General features: G+C 44.0%; 1 protein-coding gene across 2 annotated transcripts in view; it reads right to left on the bottom strand.

Moving 5' to 3' along the window:
- The window catches only part of nbas (NBAS subunit of NRZ tethering complex), a 138929-nt gene that overhangs the window by 67587 nt on the left and 51606 nt on the right, over positions 1–19736 (bottom strand). Inside the window, exons 32-41 of one of the 2 annotated variants that reach the window (XM_068577119.1) lie at positions 18541–18653; positions 16303–16416; positions 13107–13220; positions 10432–10589; positions 9914–9997; positions 8139–8315; positions 7362–7475; positions 6059–6182; positions 1321–1397; positions 391–528 (exon numbers count right to left, since the gene is read on the bottom strand). In XM_068577119.1, the coding sequence (XP_068433220.1) occupies positions 391–528; positions 1321–1397; positions 6059–6182; positions 7362–7475; positions 8139–8315; positions 9914–9997; positions 10432–10589; positions 13107–13220; positions 16303–16416; positions 18541–18653 (1213 nt within the window). The remainder of the gene's footprint in view (positions 1–390; positions 529–1320; positions 1398–6058; positions 6183–7361; positions 7476–8138; positions 8316–9913; positions 9998–10431; positions 10590–13106; positions 13221–16302; positions 16417–18540; positions 18654–19736) is intronic. The other variant, XM_068577120.1, reaches the window with a different exon arrangement.

Genomic DNA, 19736 nt, shown 5'->3' on the forward strand with positions numbered 1-19736 from the left:
CCTGGGTAACACAGCGTTTTGATGTGGTGGTCCCTGGCTGTGACATATTTTGACTAAAAAGCTCAAAAATAAATAAAAAAAACCTGCACTGAGCCTCCTTCAAAAGCCATCTGCTCAAAAGAAATCGATCTTCTGCGTCTTCTGTTAAAGCCACTGCTTTCAACTTTTGGATTTTGTTTTTTATCTCTGTGACAAATGCCTTCTGTTTGCTGCCTGTACCTTATGATGTCTCTTTTTCATCGCTTTGGCCGTGCGTTAACTATCTGTGAATTTGTGTTGGGCAACTCGCGAAAGTTTGGGTAAAGAAAAGCAACTCATGTGCGGAACTTTTTTTTCATCGAGCGTCATTAATATCCACCCACAGACACATAATTGGTATTCCATGCTAACCTGGTAGAGAGTGTGGTTCTTGTCCTTGAAGCAAGGTATGAGGAGAGAATAGATCTGCAGGGAGTAGTAGTAGGCAGCCAGCTGGAGAGACAGGGCGGAATGACACTGTTTCTCAAAACACCTGTCGGCATCCAGCACCTGCATGGACGGAAAGGAAAATATATGAATATGGGAACAAAGCAAGACAGCAAAAATGCAAATTTCTCCACTTTATTCAAATAATTAATACACTGAACTTAGTTAAAAAAAATAAGTCAAAAATTCAGTCGACCAAACTCTGTGCTCATTGTGTCAGTTTTGTCAGCAGCGTCAGTCTAATCCGAGGGGAGTTAACAAACTCTCTAAGAAATATCTATGTAATATCCACTCCAGCAGTTTCACTTGAGGTGTGTGTTAAGACTCATGTGGGATCCCACTACCTCCCCTTGAACACAATCTACCGCAGTAGCTTTCCTCGGTCTTATATTTCACTTTCTCAGCCATCAAAATACATTTTACTGCTCCTCTGACATCCGAGGCAAGCTGGACAAGGGCCACACGTTGCGTGGTGGGGATGTTTATAGAGCGTGCGAATGCTGATTGACCCGAGGGAGACGTGAAACTGTGCGAGATGCGACGCGGCGCTGTGTGACGAACGAGCCGGGTCGTCACAGCGTCGGGCTTTTTGATGATGAACTGCCACTCTTATGTGTCATTCAGCAGGATCACGCCGGTGCCTTTTAAGTCCGGCTTGGATTTGACACACAGATGATGCAAACTGGAGAACACAATAGCTCATCGGGAAGGGTAAGGAACATGGACTCCCTCAGAGTCTCACTCAAATACAATCTGGGGGTTAGCTTATATCACCAGAGTCTGTGTGCATGTGTCGAAAATAAAGCTCTCGGTGTGTTTGTGCGCCTGTGTGTGTGAGACTGTGTGTCCACCTACCTGAGGCAGGGCCAGTAAGTAGGACAGAGCCAGCATCATGTCCCTGGGAAATGCATCGTTGGCTAGCTGCAGCAAAACTGGGAAAGGATGGAGAGATGGCGAGAGAGAGAGAGAGAGAGAGGGGACGGGGGAGAAAAGACATTAACTAAAGCACTGAGGATTAACAACCAACATTCCCTCCTGGACGAGTTTCATCCCACGTTTGTTGAATACAGACAACAATGCCTGTCAGGACACACCTCTCTGTGGGCCAGACAAAAGAGAGAGGGAAGGTAAAAATAGAAGGGTGATGAGAAGAAAAGGCGGAAACAAAGTCAAGAAGCGTCATTAAAAATCCCCCCCCGAGTTCTGGGATTCTGTCCATCTTCTCGCTGGGCTATTGTGGGCACGTCTGTGTGTGTGTTTGCATATGATGAGGACAAATGTTGGTTGGTGTGGACACACGGGCATACATATGTGTGTGTATGTATGTATGTATGTATGTATGTATGTATGTATGTATATATATATATATATATATATATATATATATATATATATATATATATATATATATATATATATATATATGCGGTTTCCCGCACAGAGAGTTTTCATTATTCAAAGAGTAAGTACATGCCCACTTCTAATAAGTGCTCTCCAGATGAGTCCAAACTTCATCTGAGTGCACTTTAAAGTTTAATCCCCTGAATGCCAAATTTTTTCTATGCATATTGACTACAAAGTTTGATAGTAAGAATCCTAAAATATCCTTCTTGAACTGGGTTTGACTGTCCATTTGAACCACTGATCTGCTCGAGCGGGACAAGTCCACTTGATAAGCAGTTTGTAACACAAAGGTCGTACTGAACTTTGTGTACGTGACTGTTTTGTACAAACAGAAAACGGACGTGAAAAAGAAAGAAAACTTTGGAACGCTCCTGCCAATTATGCTAAGCGCCGCGAGATTAAGCCCCACAAAGAGAACAACAACGGTTCTCCTTACGATCATCCAAACGTTTCCTCAAGCTGCATCCCTCTCATATGCAGTGATCTTATGTTAATATTCCGCAGCTGTGAACCGCACTTCCATTCATTTTGTGCAGTGCATCGTGGGACATGGTATGCATCAACGGGCTCACAACAAGCTCAAACAATCCAGGACACTTGATGTAAAGCCCTATTTGCAGGGGACTAGTACATAATGTGATTTAGAAACCACCACCCACGAGCTTTGTGCGGCGCATTCGTGCAGCATAAGAGAAGCATTTTAATCTAATTTACTGACATTGCCCTCCAGGTATGATGTATGAAGGCTTTGCGTAACAGCCGCTTATATTAAAAACCCTATCCTACGTGATATCTATATTTAATACTATAATACTATTATATTATTTAGGCTTATTTATGTGTATATAATACTCTATAATAATACTAAAAACCTCTTGCTGAGATGCGTATGGGTCTCCATGCTGTGGAGCAAGATGAGCCTCCTGAATGTGTGCCCAGAATGTCGTCAACACTTTAATTTCATTGCAAATGCAGCCTCTGTAATTATCATCCAGGAAAGCAGTGAAAAAGACCGACAATCAACAAGATGCTGATTTATATGGTACTAATATTATCAGACGACCTCTGCGTTTGGTGGAATATGGGAGGTAAATAGCTGCAGAATTTTTACTTGACAAACTACGGGCCAATTCTCACAGGTTTAATATCACGTGCAATTATTACAAATTACTTGAGGTCCCCAGGTAATACTGGTCCTATGCAAAATAAGCTTCGGGTTGGTATGTAATAGGAAATTGGGACATGTTTTTCGGTGTCCCTGAGGCTGATGGGATTTTGGGCACAGGGATGGAGTTTTGTCAAACTGCTTGCCTCGTTGCCTCGAGGCCACAACAGGCAAACACAAGGATGCACAATCACGTTCGCACAAAAGAGTAGATGAACACCAAACACTGTAAACACACAGACTCCCTCGGTTATTCACTCAGTCACTGTGAGGAAACAGGGGCGAGAGAGCAGGGAGAAGCAGAGGCAGACACAATCACTTTGTAGTCTCAGACCCGAGGAGAACAAAAGCCTGTGTTGGTGATAAGAGCCAGAGACAAAATGGGACAGAGTGGAGAAAAGTGGAGCATGGACACTGGGAACAAGGCGGAGGGGGCGCGGGGGGGGGGGGGGGGGGGGAGAACGCATGCTGTAGAACGAAATGCACACAAATACTCAAATGTGCCCACACAGGCCAATACCTGGCATGTGAAGTGTGTGCATGTGTGAGCCGGGGGCAGACTGGTGCGCCAGCTTAAAGAGCCATAACAGCTCTCTTAAGCAGAGTGCCCCCCCGCCTCAGAATGAGATGATTACACGCCTCTCTAAAGCCACTGATACCATCGGGACAGGAATTACCAGAGGGGTAAACACATACACGCGCACATGCACACACACACACACAGAATAGATAACCCAGACTTAAAAGCATACAGTATTTCTGCTTGTGATGGAGAGAGAAAAACAGATACAGTGTGTGTGTGTGTGTGTGTGTGTGTGTTTGTGTGTGTGAGCGTGTGGGTGTGTTCAGATATACGTACACACATACTCCTGCGTCAGCAAATTCAGGCATATTGTTAGCGGTATGGTGAGACGGTGACTTAGTACTATTTTACCTGCGCACGCAGTGTGAAAAACAACTGATTATGGCTCGGTCAACGTGCGGCCAACGGCAGCCCTCCTTGCTGTGTGTGTGTGTGCGTGTGTGTGTGTGCCACACACAACTGCCCGTTTCTGCACCTTACTCAGCTCAATCCCATTGAGTCACTTTCCACCGGTGTCATCATTAATTACCTCCACCTTATCTGGGCCAGGTGAAAAATCTATACATTTATATTCTTAAAAGGCCATCTCCCAGTCAGTTTTTTGAGGACAGCCGGCGCGGCGGGCCGATACGCGGCTCATTAATCGACGGTTGTTATCGGACGCCGCGCCGTCCCGCGTCCGCCTTTTCTCTTTCCTCGGCACGCCGCGGCTCGGTGGCGGCTCCGCGGGGAAGGTGACTTTAAAGAAGAGGCATATTCATTTGACTGACAACAGCTGAGCGAGCTCGGATTTGGTGGAATGTATGTAAGAGAGAGGTGTGTGTGCGCAGGCGCTTGTGCGTGCGCGCGTGTGTGTGTGTGTGTGCATATCGACGCGTTAGCGCTCCATGGTCAAAGTGTGTGTCTGGCATTCTTTAGTGTTTACGTATTAGTATTCAAACTCACACGCACCCCCACACACACACACACGTACACATTTGCTCTTTATTTTCGCCGTGGCATTGATTTTGGCGAGCAGCTGTGATCCATCACGCGGCGTGGCCTTGATGTTTTGACTTGATACTATCTCTCCGATATCGCCGCGGTGACGTGTCATTATTTACTTTTGCCGCGGGATGCAAGGGTATACATTAATTAATCAATATGAGGCTATTCTTGCCATGTTGTCCCCTTGTCCGCCACATACGGGCTCCATGGCGAGACGGATGAGGGGAAGAGCGGGAAGGGTGAAGTGTGTGTGTGTGTGTGTTTGTGGGAGGATGGGGGGGCGACGGCCGCCGAGGCTTTCAGCAAGTACCACAGCGTCACTAAGACGGCGCACGAAGACGCAGCTCGAGTTACACAACTCTCGCTTCAATCTATCCAAACACTTACAAAGCACTTTCTACTTGTTTTTCTTGCTTTCTTTTTTTATCTGTGAGTTCCGATGCACGACGTTGACAAATTAGTCCGTTGGTGACAAATATTCCGACTACAGTAAATACACTACAGTTGCATGTTTTGACCAGTGTTTCTGCACACCTGAAATGTACGACTTCCATGCTCACGTTGTACGGATCAATCCACACGGTCCACAACTTGTCCATAGCCAATTTCAATGAAGTTAATTTAATCAAGATGGCCCCGTCACAGAGGGAAAGGCAGCACTACATTGTGCAAGACTGCGTCAAAAAATTGTATACTAGCATACTTTTAATCCTAAGTACGACGTAAAATAGAGACCGTAGTGCTGAACAGATGCCAGGAATGGATATGAGATTACTGAACACACTCAACCGCCCCGAAATGCATTGCGTCTCCTCGGGCTGTCCAACGGCTGAAAAAAAAAAGATATGCTGTACTGTAGAAAACATATTTTGCACTAAAAGCTATAATAAATAAATAATTGTGAACAGTGAAAAATATGAAATTGAGTGGAAGACGTAATATTGATTTACATTTGTGATAAACAGTTATTGTCAGAAGGAAGTTTGGACGGGTAACGTCGTGATCGATACCGTCATGAATGCACTTCAGTGTGTAGAGGTAATGCTTGTAATGCACGACATGCGGAATCGATAGTTTCATAAGCGGTGTGCATTACACGCAGATTGAGTTTGTGGTGTGCGGCACGTTTCTCACTTTGACTATGAAGGGAAAGCACGAAGAAGAAAAAAAAAAGAGAAAAAGATATGGAGTTGCAGCTAGCTGGAAGATGCAGACAACATGGTCTGTCTGCTCTGCAGCAAAGTTCAGTTATATTTATATCAAAGCACAGTCTCAGTGGTTACAACATGTAAAGCACTGCGGCAATATTATTTAAAACAAATCTATACTCTGTAGTAGATTCTCTGAGCCATGCGGGGGAAAAAGCCCCTCTCTACTTTCTTAATCTGCATAAGTATGTGTGTGTGTGTGTGTGTGTGTGTGTAACCATGTCGTATCTGCTCCTGCGTGCTCACCCTCCGTAGCAGGAAACAGGGTTTTTCCTTCAGTCCTGGCCTCCGCCAGTTTGCCGGTCCTCAGCAAAACCTCAGCAAAGTTCTCTTGAGGCACGTCTTTGTAGGACGAATACACATCTTGACTCTGAGAGAAGGAACGGAGAAGAGAGAGAGAGAGAGAGAGAGAGCGATGAATAAATACCGCGTGCTCAACATTGTACCGAGGGAATCCCAACTCGAGGTGAGAACGGATCGGGACGCGGAGACGCAATTCATTTCCTGGGATCTGACAGATGAGAGCCGGAGAAAACAAAATGAACCTCAGTACCAAGTAAAGCCTTTAGATAATTAATCTGTAGGATTCTTGAACAAGTTGTTTCTCAAGAGTCTGAGAGGTGAACAATAAAGTCTGAGCTCTCGCCGGCCTCGGAGCGATCCCGAATACACGCCGTGTCGCCTGTCTATCTTCGCCGCTCTCCCTGAATCCATCTTTCTGTCTTGTTGTCTGTCTCTCTCTCTCTCTCTCTCTCTCTCTCTCTCTCTCTCTTCTCCACTCCCCCCCCTCTTCATTGTAACTGTTAAGGTAAAAACCAATCCCATTGATCAGCCGATTCATAGACGGATGGACGTGGGGAGCCATTATTGGTAGACGGATGATGGAAGATGGATGAACGCTGGGGATGGTAGCGGAGGAAGGGATTTGGAGAGGCCTATTAAAATGCCATGAGAAGAGATGTATTGGCGTTCTCCGTTTCCCCTCGCGTCCACTCTTTAAGCTATCCACATGATTTGTGCCTCTGAGTAAAAAGCCCAGTCATAGCCCAGGGCGACCATTTTCTAGGCATAAAGGTCAAACTACTCCTTTTCTTACTTTTCTCCTTTTTTACTTCCAAAACTCCGTCTGTGGACGTCCTTCCCTTTCTGAGTTTTATGGTATTCATCTCGCTCCCTCCATCTAATACGTGCAGTACTTCTTCTGTTACGGTGAGCTTTGTTTTTGTTTGTTTGTTTGCTGTTATCTTATTATATTTTTCTTGCTAAGTACTATTAATATTTCCAAATAGCTTTTGGCATTAACACTACTTAATCTGAAATCAATATTAATTTTGTTTCAAGATTGTTCTTTGAAGGGCTTTTATAAGTCATCGGAGAGAAAAAAAATCTGATTAAATGTCTTAAATCAAGCATTTTTGCTGTGATTTAAGAAAAGGTGGCCCGAGGTAATGAAAAGAAAAGGGAAAGAAAAAGAGAAATAAGGACAACAGGGAGGTGGAAGGAAGCAGAAAAACTAATGAGCCATGAGCACTGGTCTTCAGCCACTCACCAGGTCCACACAGGGCTCATCAATGAGTTCCTGATAAAAGGGGCTACAGCCTTGACGCTGCAGGTTGGAGTTCTCGCACGCCCCTTCCTGACGAGTGGCTCCTGCGCCGTGACCCTGAGGAGCCATCAAAACATCATTAAACTTTCACAACATGCCGGCAGCACTGTCATCTCTCTTTCTCTTTGTCCCACAGCTCACATCCTCTCCGCTATTTTTTCTCTCTCTCTATCTCTTAAACTTAGAAACATGCGACCACAAGCCGCCTCACCCCCCAACCCCGCCCTCCCCGAACAAAAACAACAAAAAAAAACCGCTGCCGAGACGAAAGACGCCGTCAATCTCTGCCCCGGCGACCACCGAGCCGGTCCAGCCACCGGCAACTGCCAGATATTGAAATATTCAACAGGCGGGCTTAATTAATTATGCAGGAGATGAGCTCTTGATTGGTTGTTTTTAGGACGAGGCCTGTGAAGTACTGTGAGCCAGAGGACTGGAGATATGAAGGCAGGGGCGGACCTGCAACTGTGCATTTTCACAGACGCACACACGCTGCGCAGCTCAAGGGACTAATGGAGTCACAAACAAGCATAAATCGAATACATCTGCCCTCTTCTTGCTGCTTGACCAGGCCTTCTACAGCACACTGCCGCTCATGCAGTGCTCACATAACACAACACACATTAGTTACTTTATCACCCTCCCCCCGCCTCCGACTGACAAACCGCCTTCAGCTTCACCGCGGATCCATTCCAACCAAAAAAAAAAGTGTCGGCTCACGTGCAGCGGCCGGAGGAGGTTGAGCGAGTTCTTCCACCAGCGGTGGTCGCTGACCGCGGTCAGCACGGCCTTGGTGGTCAGGCCCGTCGTGGTCAGCACTTCCATGGTCTTCGCCGTGGTCCGGTGCAGCAGGTCCCCGGCTGTCCCCGCGGGGGAGCCCACAGAGGCAGCGCAGGCCTGAGGGCCCAGCGAGCGACAGCGGGAACAGGGATGGACAGAAAACATGACAGCCACGTTACTCGAGCGTGTCACTCAGTCGACGAGAGTCTCCGATTCTGGAAAGGCCCATTCGTACAGAACGACGATTCGGATTTGTGTTGTTTTATTAGACCGTTTGGGCATCGATGTAGTCATAGACATGATCGTGTTTTCTTTTAGAGAGGAGCGCTACAGGACTGGGGGGCAGATTCTTGGGACTCGGATGAGATAGATTGATTCACATACGTCCATCCGGTTGACTAATTCCTTGAAGTTCAACATTATGGGAAATAAGCTTTCTAAAAAAAAAAAAAAGTCACTTATACAAGTATGTTGCTTGCAATTTCTTTTGGTTTTGGTCTTTTTGCGTTTCATGAACTGTATATGTGTTTTCATGCTGTGTACCGCTATGCATTTTTTATTAGTTGTGAAGCACTTTGAAACTGCTGTTTTTAAAAAGTCTCAGATAAATATGAGTTAAATGTACTTACTTATTTGCTCTCTGGCCGAGAAATAGATACGGCTCATATATATCTGTTTAAAGACGGCAGCAAGTGAGATGAGCTTAGCGTAAAGATCAGAAGCAGTGAACAAAACCTGCCTACCTGCACGTCTAAAATTAATTTAACACACGCCTTGACCTTCACATAGAAGCAACAGGTTGCTATAAAGCCACAGGGGAGCAACTTGTCTACTTCAAGGACACTTAGACTCGCAGACGGTAGGAGCGGGGAATCGTGCGCCAAGGCCACAACCTTTAGAGGTGCTTGGTAGGTGGATTGTATTCGCTCTGGACAGAGCCAGCTTGATATTTGATAGACATGAGAATGGTGTATTTACGTTTTTATCATTCTTTAAATGAAACAAAATTAACAAATGAATGGTGCATGGTCCCGTGAATTTGCATTCTTGCGGTATTTTTGAAAGCGCGCCACCAGTTTTCATGGTATGTTGATTTCTGCACAATTGAAAAGGATTTTAAAACCAAATTTAGAGAGCCAGTGGGCCGAGGCCAAATCGTTTAGTGCCTTTCATCAATACTTTATTTAGCATGGGATTTAAGGTTCGGGGGAATGAAAGGAACCCAGACATAAATACACACTCAGGATGTTTGTTTAAAAAAAAACTAAAAAAAAACCTTTAGAGTGTGTGCACGCACACACACACACACGCACACACAAACACACGGACACACTTCCATCAAGGGCTTAAATATACACGAGTGAGGAGTAGGGACATCAATACAACAAAGAAGGACAACAGACAGTTTCAAAAGAGCACCCATCCCCACACAAAAGGGATGCAATTCAAGTCATGAAACATTAACACCCACTCAAGGCTTCGTAAAGCTGGCAGTGTTGAAGGGGAAGAGGAAGAGGGGCATAAATAAACCAAGCGAACTGAGCAACCTTAACACTAGATTTACACCTCATCAAATATGAAGCAATGGGAAAACACAGAAAAGCCCGCACCCACACAGGAATAACGGAAGCAGCCGCTACAACTCAGAGACAAAGAGCAATCACATTAACATTCAGACAGGAAATAGAGAATAACACACACACACACACACAAACCTTTACAGAGTCCGTCTCGTCGGCCTCTCGTCCACTGTCAGTAATAACAGGCTCCATTTGATAGTTAACTGCCTGGTACAAAACCTAGAGGACAGAAATTGAGATGGAGACGGAAATCCGACGATGACAACCAGCTATTTCAGCCGAGCAATCTCATTGGATACAGGGATAAATTGAAATGTGGACAATTGGTGTGATTGACAAGAAAAATGGTAAAAAGAGAACAATTCCACTGTGTCTTTTTGTTTTTTTTAAAGAAAAGAAAGAAAAGAAATGACCAGTATTGGACTTAACTTGAAATGTAACTTTTGTGTTTGTTTTGACTGATTGTTGTGCAAGAGCTTGATATTACAATGCTACTAATTAGCAAGTATTGCGACTTGGCCTGAGTCTGTCAAATTACATGTCATTCATATTTTGAGATACTGACGGTACAAAATACTGGTATCAGCCGTCGTCGTAAAGAATACGCTGAAAGACTGCACCACATACGGTCAAAACCAATAATAAAAGGTGACCTGGGTTTGCAGGTCACTGGAGGCAGCCAGCAGGCTGTGGATGCTGTCGGGGGGGCAGTGGGTGAGAGAGAAGGCTAAAAGCTCCTGCCGGGCCTCCAGGTCTCCGTAGCCCTCACACTGACCCAGCAGACTGCACACATCCCACGCTGGACTGTAACCTGCAGGACGGAGAGGCGGAGCCAAAGAAGGAGGGGAGGTAAGGTGAGATTAGATACAATAATCCTTTATTAGTCTCTCAGTGGGGAAATTACAGGATTCCAGTAGCACCGCTCACAAGTAATAAGTAATAAGATAAAAGAAACAAGTAATATAAATAAACAGTAGAACGGTAAAAAACAGATTAAGGATTTAAGAAAAGAATTAGCAATAAAAATATATATATATATATATATATATATATATATATATATATATATATATATATATACACACACACACACAGATGGAATCAAATATATAGAAATATATAGATTGAATAAAAAAAATTTACATTTTTTTTAGCCACAAGTGAACACAACGACGAGTCGACGTGACATTTCTTTGTCGTCTCATTGAGCCTCTTGTTTTAAAGAGTGGGATATTTACTGCGAGGAGGTATTTTATTACATCATAGAACAAAAGGATTGAATCTATTAATCTTGCGTTGACTTTGTTTCAGACATCAAACCAAAACCCATCAACTTCGAGACGAGGGGAACCAGAAGTAATATTTCTGGGTGTTCGAGCTCTTTCCTGCGCAGCTAGGTAAAAAACACACAAATTGGCGCTGCTCACACACAAACACGTCACCCAAATAGCTGAGCAGAAGTGGTTTTCATTTTCCATCAGTGTCCTCCTGCATCTCTTCTAAACTACCCTGAATCCTATCTGATAGAGGACCGAGGCATAAAGAGGTCAGGCACACACACAAACTGTATGAATTCTAAGAATTTGCCGTAAAAAAAAGAGAAAGGAATTGAACATAACGGACATAATGCTGAGATAATGATGATACAATAAAGTGCAACCTTCCACCAATAAACATTTAAGTCTGACAAACACGCTTTTTCATAAGAGACGGAAAACCCGACACATTGTAATAACCGTGCTACACTCTTCATCGCAGTCAGAAAGCAACACGCCAGCCAGACTTTATTCCTCCAAAACAGATTCAATTACTCCCACCGCGTCCTCAGACAGAGAACACCGGCGCTTATCTGATTACATCGTCTCTTTCCACCAGACACCTTTTGCTCGTCCACACACTGTCTACCGGCGACTCAGCGCCGTGGGAAGACTCGATCCAATTCTATTTGCTTCGATTCCTATGTGGCGTAACACAAAACGGGTAGGGGGGGGAGGGGTCAGACAAAATATCATTATCGCAGCGACCACTTTGAATCCCCTCAGGGGAAACGATGAGGAGAGGGGCCGGGCCGCCTCGATTGGGATGTTATTGTTGTATCGCCGGCCCAATTTTGGTTCTTGTGCACGAATGGACACAAATTATGGACACGATTTAGGGGGAAAAGAAGGGAGAAGCCCAAAAGTGAGTAATTCCTAAGCGTTTGAAATCATAAGACAAACCATTATAGGGAGCAAATCAAAGACACCATCACCAACCTTTTGGCAGCCAGGATGTTCACCTTCATTACAGTTTACAGAACCCAGTGGCGTTTATTCTGGTGTCTGACACTGGTTTAGTATGTTGGTCGTTCTCTATTTTGTGCTGGTTGCAAGTAAAGGTTTCTCCATTTCTAGAAACCTGGATCTTCTCCATTTTCTCGGCGTTGACCCATCATTCCCATGAGATACAGGAACAATGTACTTGTCACAGTTCTGGAGACACAGACTCTAAGAGACATGGACTTTCATTCTGGAGACAAAACAGTCCAACCACCAGACCAATTATATCACCTAAACCCCTTATAGAGAAGGGAAAGTCCAAATTCTGTCATTATTCGGCATTGCCATTACAGTTTTGACAAATACATACGACTGTGGCCATCAATGGTTATAACTGACACTTTGGGACCCTTTGCTTTCGACTTATGCTAAACATTTTCGTGACGTTGAGTTTCAAAAGCCTGTAAGCGTTGGGCTTCTCATAACCAATGCTGCTCAAAGTGATTTCTATATGTGTATTTATTTATAGTAGGATTTGGGTTCATAACTTGGGGACACTCAACATCAACTGGGAATTATTTCTGCGAGGCAAAATATGTAAAAAAAAAAATAAAAAAAAAATGAACACAATGACCTGACGCGCTACTGTATCTTGATCATTTAATACCAGCCTGACTTAAATGGGACATTGATGTCCCTCATGCGAGGCTACAATTCGTCCATCAGGAGCTTCATCATTTCCTCGGCGTAAAAAAAAAGAACCGAGCTGTCATAGTCCCTCCTACGATCCAAGGTCGCGAAACTGTTTCTACTTCATTGATCACAAGAAAAGCTAACGAAGGGTTGACAAAAAAGCAGAACTGGAACCAAAGAAAGGAAATCACTTTTTATGACAGCGACTCTGTGGATGTTAAAATTCAAACAACTTTGACAGATAACAAAAGAAAGCTTTTGTGCTCATGTTTTTGTTTGAAGCAAATGAGGGGAAGGGCAGACAGGCATGACGTGGGTTCACGTTAACTTCGCTGACACTACCGTGTGTCACTCGTTTTCCACCGTCAGCTACGTACCTGCGGCCATGAGGTCCTGGCAGTGGATGGCGCAGGCCTTGAAGTCCAGGCACTGGAGAGCTTGCTCGGCCAGCAGGGTCAGCACTTGGCCTTTCCTCGCATCCTTGTCGTCGCCTAGATTCACAGACAGATACCCATTGAACATCAACACCAGTGTCTTTTGAAAACTTCTTTTTTTTTGTGTGTGTGAAATATCAAGACGCCAAAGCTAACACACTGAACAGCAAATCTCATAATCCTGCATATCACACCTGGCTTAATAACCCTCGTTATTAAATCTCCCGACGGCACTCGCAAACAGAGGCTCCAGGTGGCAACATAAGAGCCTCTGACTCTCTCGGCTGCGCCACAGACCGAGCGCGAGACTACATATTCATCCGTCTACCGTTAACGAGGTTATTGCTGTGTCTGTTCTTCTCAAACAGAGAGTATGAAATATGTTTAAAAACTAGCGTCTCGCTAAAAAAAAGGAATGAACCTCAGTGTTGGCGGGATTGGTTGCGGCGTTAACATACACATGGCGGCTCAGGACAAGCTTTGATCTTCATCTGAGTTCAGTAAACAAAAGGGAGAGGACGGGGCGTTGAAGAGAGGCAGAAGCAGGACAGCCCTGCATGCTGCAGATCAAAGAACGCGGAAAAACACGATGGCGCTGGATTGATCTGTGTGTGTGTGTGTGTGTGCGTGTGTGTGTGCGTGTGTGTGTGTGTGTGTGTGTGGTTCGTGTGCGGAGTGAGTGGCAGATATAAATGTGGTCTAGAAAGAAGCGTTGGTCCAATATTTTCAGGGTGACTGGTGAAAGTGTGACTTCAAATGCTGTCAAGACCTCAATATAAAGAAGTTGTGCGTGTGTGTGTGTTATTTTAGACCAAATGCTATGATCTAGACATGCTCCGGCATTTATTTTAAGCCGATCTAAATCAGGCGTCTCGGGAATCCAAGCGAAGCCGTTACCTGTCGTTCACAGGTGAGAAATTTCAGAAAAATAACAAATTGGAAGTACTAAATTCAATAAGCTGTGGCAACACAACAATCTCCAGAGGCTTTGCACTGGATCATCAGGATCCTTTCTGAGTTGGCACAATTTGATGCGATATCATAATAATTTATACATTCAAACAAAAACAGAAACTACTTCTTTTTTTTTTCCCTCTTCGCCAGCTCTGCCCCATAAGACAGAATGATTTACGGAGCATTTCTGTCGACCGAGGCGGGAACCAAACCCAAAGGGCTTTTAACCGGTGTGCTGGTGATACCTGCATTAAATATTCACCACAGAGCCCCGGAGCGATGCGCCCTTCAAAAGTCCCCCCCCTCCCACACACACACACACATTTATTTATTGAAAAAATTTGTTTATTCCTCTTCTCATCTCCCTCTGCCATTTTTTTATTTTTACCCCCTGAACCACACAGCGAGAGCTGCCTGCTGACTGAACGCGAGCAGCGCAGACAGAGAAATGCCACAAGGCCGGTAAGCGGGTTTCTTTTAGCGGGCGACAAGCCTCAGAGAGAGAGAGAGAAGATAGATAGATAGATAGATAGAACGCGCTACGAGTGTAGTGATGGACAGAAGAGAGGAGAAAGCAACAGACAGACGGAGCATATATATTCTTGAGGAAGTGACAGATGAAACAAACACAGAAAAACAATGAGAGAAAGACAGCGACAGCAATGTCGATGTCATTTTGGAGGTAACAGGATGACGTCTTTAACTTTCCCGAGACACCAGTTTCAGGCAACTGTGGGTGGTTATATATATATATATATATATATATATATATATATATATATATATATATATATATATGTGTGTAATTTTGCTTCATGAATTTTAACTAGGAATTGAAACAGCGCCAACATCCCTCACGTTTCATGTGTTGACTCATCAACTCGCTGCAATGTGTGCTTGCAGTGATACTGTAATCCCAAATGGAAGATATAAAAAAGCTCGCACAAAAACAGAAGAAAATAAACTAAATATAGGCGAATCCCATCTGGAAATAGCACAAGCATTCTGATGTAAACAAGTTTTTTTTTGTGTTGTTTTTCTGGTACGGAGCGTGTGCTAGTAATTCCTGAAGGAAGTGAATATGATGGAGATCGAAAGAGAGACCTTCACATGAAGAGCTGAAGTCTGTTTCCCAAGACGAGGCGAGGTTTGTGAGTCTGTCGGATGTTGATAAAAGAGCCAAGTCCTTTTTAAAAAAGGGCCAGTGTGTAGGATGTAGCGCCATCTAGCGGTGAGGTTGAAGATTTCAACAGACTGAAATTTCTCCCGCGTGCCAAGCGCGGACGGGAACTTTGAGAAAAGCAACACAATCCTTTTTTTCCAGGCGATTAGACAGTAAATAAATTTTAAAAAAAACACTTGATATCATATTCTATTTCCGCCACTAGATCCCCCTAAAGGCTACACTTGACATTTCACCAGCTGTTGCATCTGTCAGCTTAAAAAGTGGTTTGAGGATCAATACTTTTATCTGAGGGAATAAGCGAGCTTCAAAGAAGCTGCACAGTGGGTCCTTTGATTGGAGATACAACAAACACAAGCTTTTTTTGGGCTTTCTTTGTGGATGATGCAGCTCTCTTAAAAACTCATAATAGCGTCTGTAAACATTACCAGCTTTGAAGAACAGTGAACAGAAATGTAACTTATCTTAAGAGGTAATTATACATGTGCTGTCATTCAGAAACAACATCTACCCGACTGTCCTGTACAAATGTCCTTTACAATTCCTTAAAAGGATGAACAGATTTGATTTAATGGCCTAGAAGAACTGAACCTGCCCCTGACTGTCACAACGACATGAAACTGCACAAAGTGATGCGTCTGGGGAATAAAAAAATGTGCTTGCTCCTTTAGCGAAGGGTGTGCTTAAATATGGATTTTTGCTTGCAAGCTGTAACGCTGCTCATGAAGCCGGCTTTCCCTCTTGTGTGAGAGCTGTCGGTACTAAAAGTACCCACGCATGCTGGGGTGCGTCTCCGTGCCTCGCGTGGGCGGTCCTTTCTCACTTAATCTCATGAGCCTCATCATGAAACTGCCAGCAGAGAAGAGCCTTGATCAGTGAACGTTCATTGAATGTTTCCCTAATGCACCCGGAAAAAAACTCAAAAGAAAATGGGAAGAACGACGATGTAATTGGTGGTACATGTGAGTGTGTGTGTGTGCGTGTGTGTGTGAATGTTGGTACCTGCCACTCGGAGAAGTGAGGCCAGATTCAGCAGAGTAGTGGACTGCTTGTAAGCCGTGGAGCAGTGGGCGATGCATTCTTCTATGAGAGACAGCCGGTCTGGTCGCAGGCGCACTGGGAGGAGAGAAGTCGAAAAAAAAGAGAGAAAGTCGGAGGGGGAGGGGGCGGAGGACATATTCAGCTAATTAGTGTATTCAATCTGGAAAAGTTGCAGCTGACGATACAAATGATGCAAATGATAGACGCATCTGCTGTCGCGATGTCTGCAAAATTATAAAATGCCGCGTTGAGTAACTCCCCACGCGCTCGTGATAAATTGCGCCGATATTAACAATGATGATGATGACGAGTGTTGTCGCTTCTTTTCTTTTTTTCCGTCACGTGACGTGACGCGAGAAAAGAATTGCCGTCACAGCCGAGACCTTGGACTCGGAAGAACTCGGTAATTTTTCCCTATTTGCTGACATTTCATAGACCAATTACTCAAGAAAATAATCATTAGATGGAATAAGAGTGAAAATCATTGTTAGTTGGAGCCCTGGAGGATACACAAAAATATATATGCACCAAAAATAACACATCACGATTGAATCCCGTACAATAAATGAAAAGCCAAAGAAAACAATAATTTACAGCTATTTCTTTTTGCCTATGTATCTATAAACATATTATTACATCTGCCAATATATTCATGATATCCAAGATTAGATGATATTGTACAACTATGGCGATACATCGGTCCAGCTCCACTTGGAAGCAAATAGAGTAATTTGTTAAATAATTGTACACAATAACAAAGTTATAAACTTGTCAACCACAGTCCCTTGTTTCCCGTTTTCCTGTAAAAAAAAAGTACCGGCCTTAGTTTTAAAACAGTGGCGTTGAGATGCAATGATCTGTGTTTGACATTTATAATATGCAATCAATGTGGCTGTTAACATGGCGTACAATCACTTTTTACTCAATCAACAAGATTATAGTAAACTTTTATGTAGGTTATAAACTTGTTCATAATTTGAATTCAAGATACAAAAGCCACCCCAAAAACATTTTCATGTTTTTTTCTTTCTGAAAAGCTAAGAAATAGCTTGTTTGGTTCCTCCACAGGCCTCTGAGCTTTCCCTGCACCCTGCTGAGCGTCTTTATGGCTCTGCATCACTTTAGGCGAGGCCCAGAGGGAATTCTGGGTAGGGTGTTGCGTATGAAGCATCGCCTAAGGCGCTGTTGGGGTGCTTCAGGAGACAGCTGAAAATGGATTACCTAGGCTCAAATCCTTTCACTTTATACTGGTGCATGTTAATCTGCGGGTGCGCAAACTTAAAGAGGTATGGCTTTTACTTTAGAGAAAAATAAATATGATGTGTAGTTTTGTGTGTGGAGAGTATGTGTGCATGTTTCTTTGAGTCAGTACATAAAACTGCATGAGGGCACTGCAGGCTATACAGAGCCATGGAGCTGATCACTGAGTACAAAACAACACAAACACGTAGCGATTGGAGCGTTTTACTGCACCCCCTTTTCATTCCATGTCCTTAATTTCTCCTTCCTATATTGTACTTTCTTCCTAAACTCCCCCCTGTTCACCCCTTAGTCTCTCAGGTGAGGATAAGTGAGTGGTGAAAAAAGGAAGGCAAGTAGACAGCAGGGAGTGAGGAGAAACAGAAGAGTGAGTAAAGGAGCAAAGAAACAATGTGGGAAAAAGCCAGAGAGGGTGAGAGAGACGGCAGTTTTTGGTTCTCTGTCACGGTGCTTTTATGTTGGCAGCTCGGTTTGATGAGGGCAAAAGGGGGAAGAGAGCACGGGCCTCGGAGGCAAACAACACCTCGGTTCAGAGGTGAGGCGACGAGGGGGCCGGGCTGGCTCATTCTGGCTCCACGGTTTCCTTTAACAGGGAGCCATGCCTGGAAACTGCTGCGATAGAGAACTGGTGTGGAGCCAGAAAAGAGAGGAACAAAGAGCGTGGAGGTGAATACTGATTGGTCAGGTTTGCAGATGGAGCGAGGAGTGTCGGATAGCGCGCGCGCACGCCGAAAAGCAAGCACTTTAATCCTAATTAGGCCATCAGGCAGATGTTGTTTGCACAGCAGTTGAACCATAAATAACCGTATATTTAGATATAGTGACAAGAAGAAGTGACATATAGACGGATGAAGGGACTGACAGCAGGGAGAGAGACAGGTTGGATGCTACATGGGTTTCTGCACAGACTCGACACATTCATGCAGACTTGTGCGGTACCTTCCAGCGGCAGGATGCTGGCGTTGAAGTCTTCCAGTTGGCTGAGGGCACTGATGAGGTCCAGTTCCTCCTGGATGGTCGGCGGACAGTCTGTGATCAGCTGGAGACACGACCTGGTGAAGATGACACCCAGTTAAAACCGAGACACACGAGTGCCAATCAGGTGACCTCGTAGGACCTAGAAGAGGAAGTCTGAAATTCAGATGCAGGACAGTGAGGTGCATTTAACGCAAAAAAAGCTGAAAACTGAGGGCAATAGCGAGCGTGGCTCAGTCCAACGATAACAAATCTGCCTCCTAGCTCCTGTAAAGCTAATAATTAACGCATTACATCCCCTTTGTTTACGAGGTTGTTTTTTTTCTGACCTTGATTACTGCTCAGCAGTCTGGTCGGGTGCAGCCAAAAAAGATCTGTCTGAGCTCCAAATAGCTCAGAATGAAGCTGCAAGGTTCACACTGGCCTGTCTGTTCAGTGTGAGGCAGAGGACAGAGAACGCATGCCTGAGTAGAACAATCTAATGAGCTTCTTTAGGAACATCAGTTATAGTAAACCAATGTGTTGGTAGTCAAACAGAAATCATATAAGATTAACATAGTCCAATGGAGGTTATCTAGTTTAACAAAAACCCAGAAGAGATGCACTACAGATGTTTAATGTATCCAGCAATCTCAATGTGGAATGAATCGCCCTGGATGATCTTTGGAGCAGCCAGTAAGGCAAGACTCCAAAAAACACATTAACAGTATAACTCCAATGTGTGGACCACATTAGCCGCGAGCTTAGTGGCAGCTCATGGAGATCCTTTAAAAAGAAAAATGTTCTATGCATATGCAGCTACATATACTTCTGAGACATTATACCTGGCCCCGACAAACTAAAACTACTGTAAAAGTCAAACTAAATAGAGAAACTAAAAGAAATGTTTACTTTAATGTTTAGTTCCTCTATTTGTGTTGTTTTTTTTTTTTTTACAGTAGTTTTGGTTTGGTTTCTGAAAAGCCCAAACACTGAAAACTGAAACTAAAAACTAACAAAAAATGAAAGAAAAACAAATTGAATAACTATTCTAACCGTATACACTTTCAATGTTGAAGCAAAAAAAAATGCTCATTAGATGTGAAGTTTGTCAAGTTCCAACATCGTGGTCTGCTCAAATGGATTTTTTTTACAAAGTCTAGACTCATTTGACGGATCTA

Source organism: Clinocottus analis, unplaced genomic scaffold, assembly GCF_023055335.1.
Source record: "Clinocottus analis isolate CAN_PGR_092001 unplaced genomic scaffold, fCliAna1.0.p SCAF_15, whole genome shotgun sequence".
In the NCBI taxonomy this organism is placed as follows: domain Eukaryota; kingdom Metazoa; phylum Chordata; class Actinopteri; order Perciformes; family Cottidae; genus Clinocottus; species Clinocottus analis.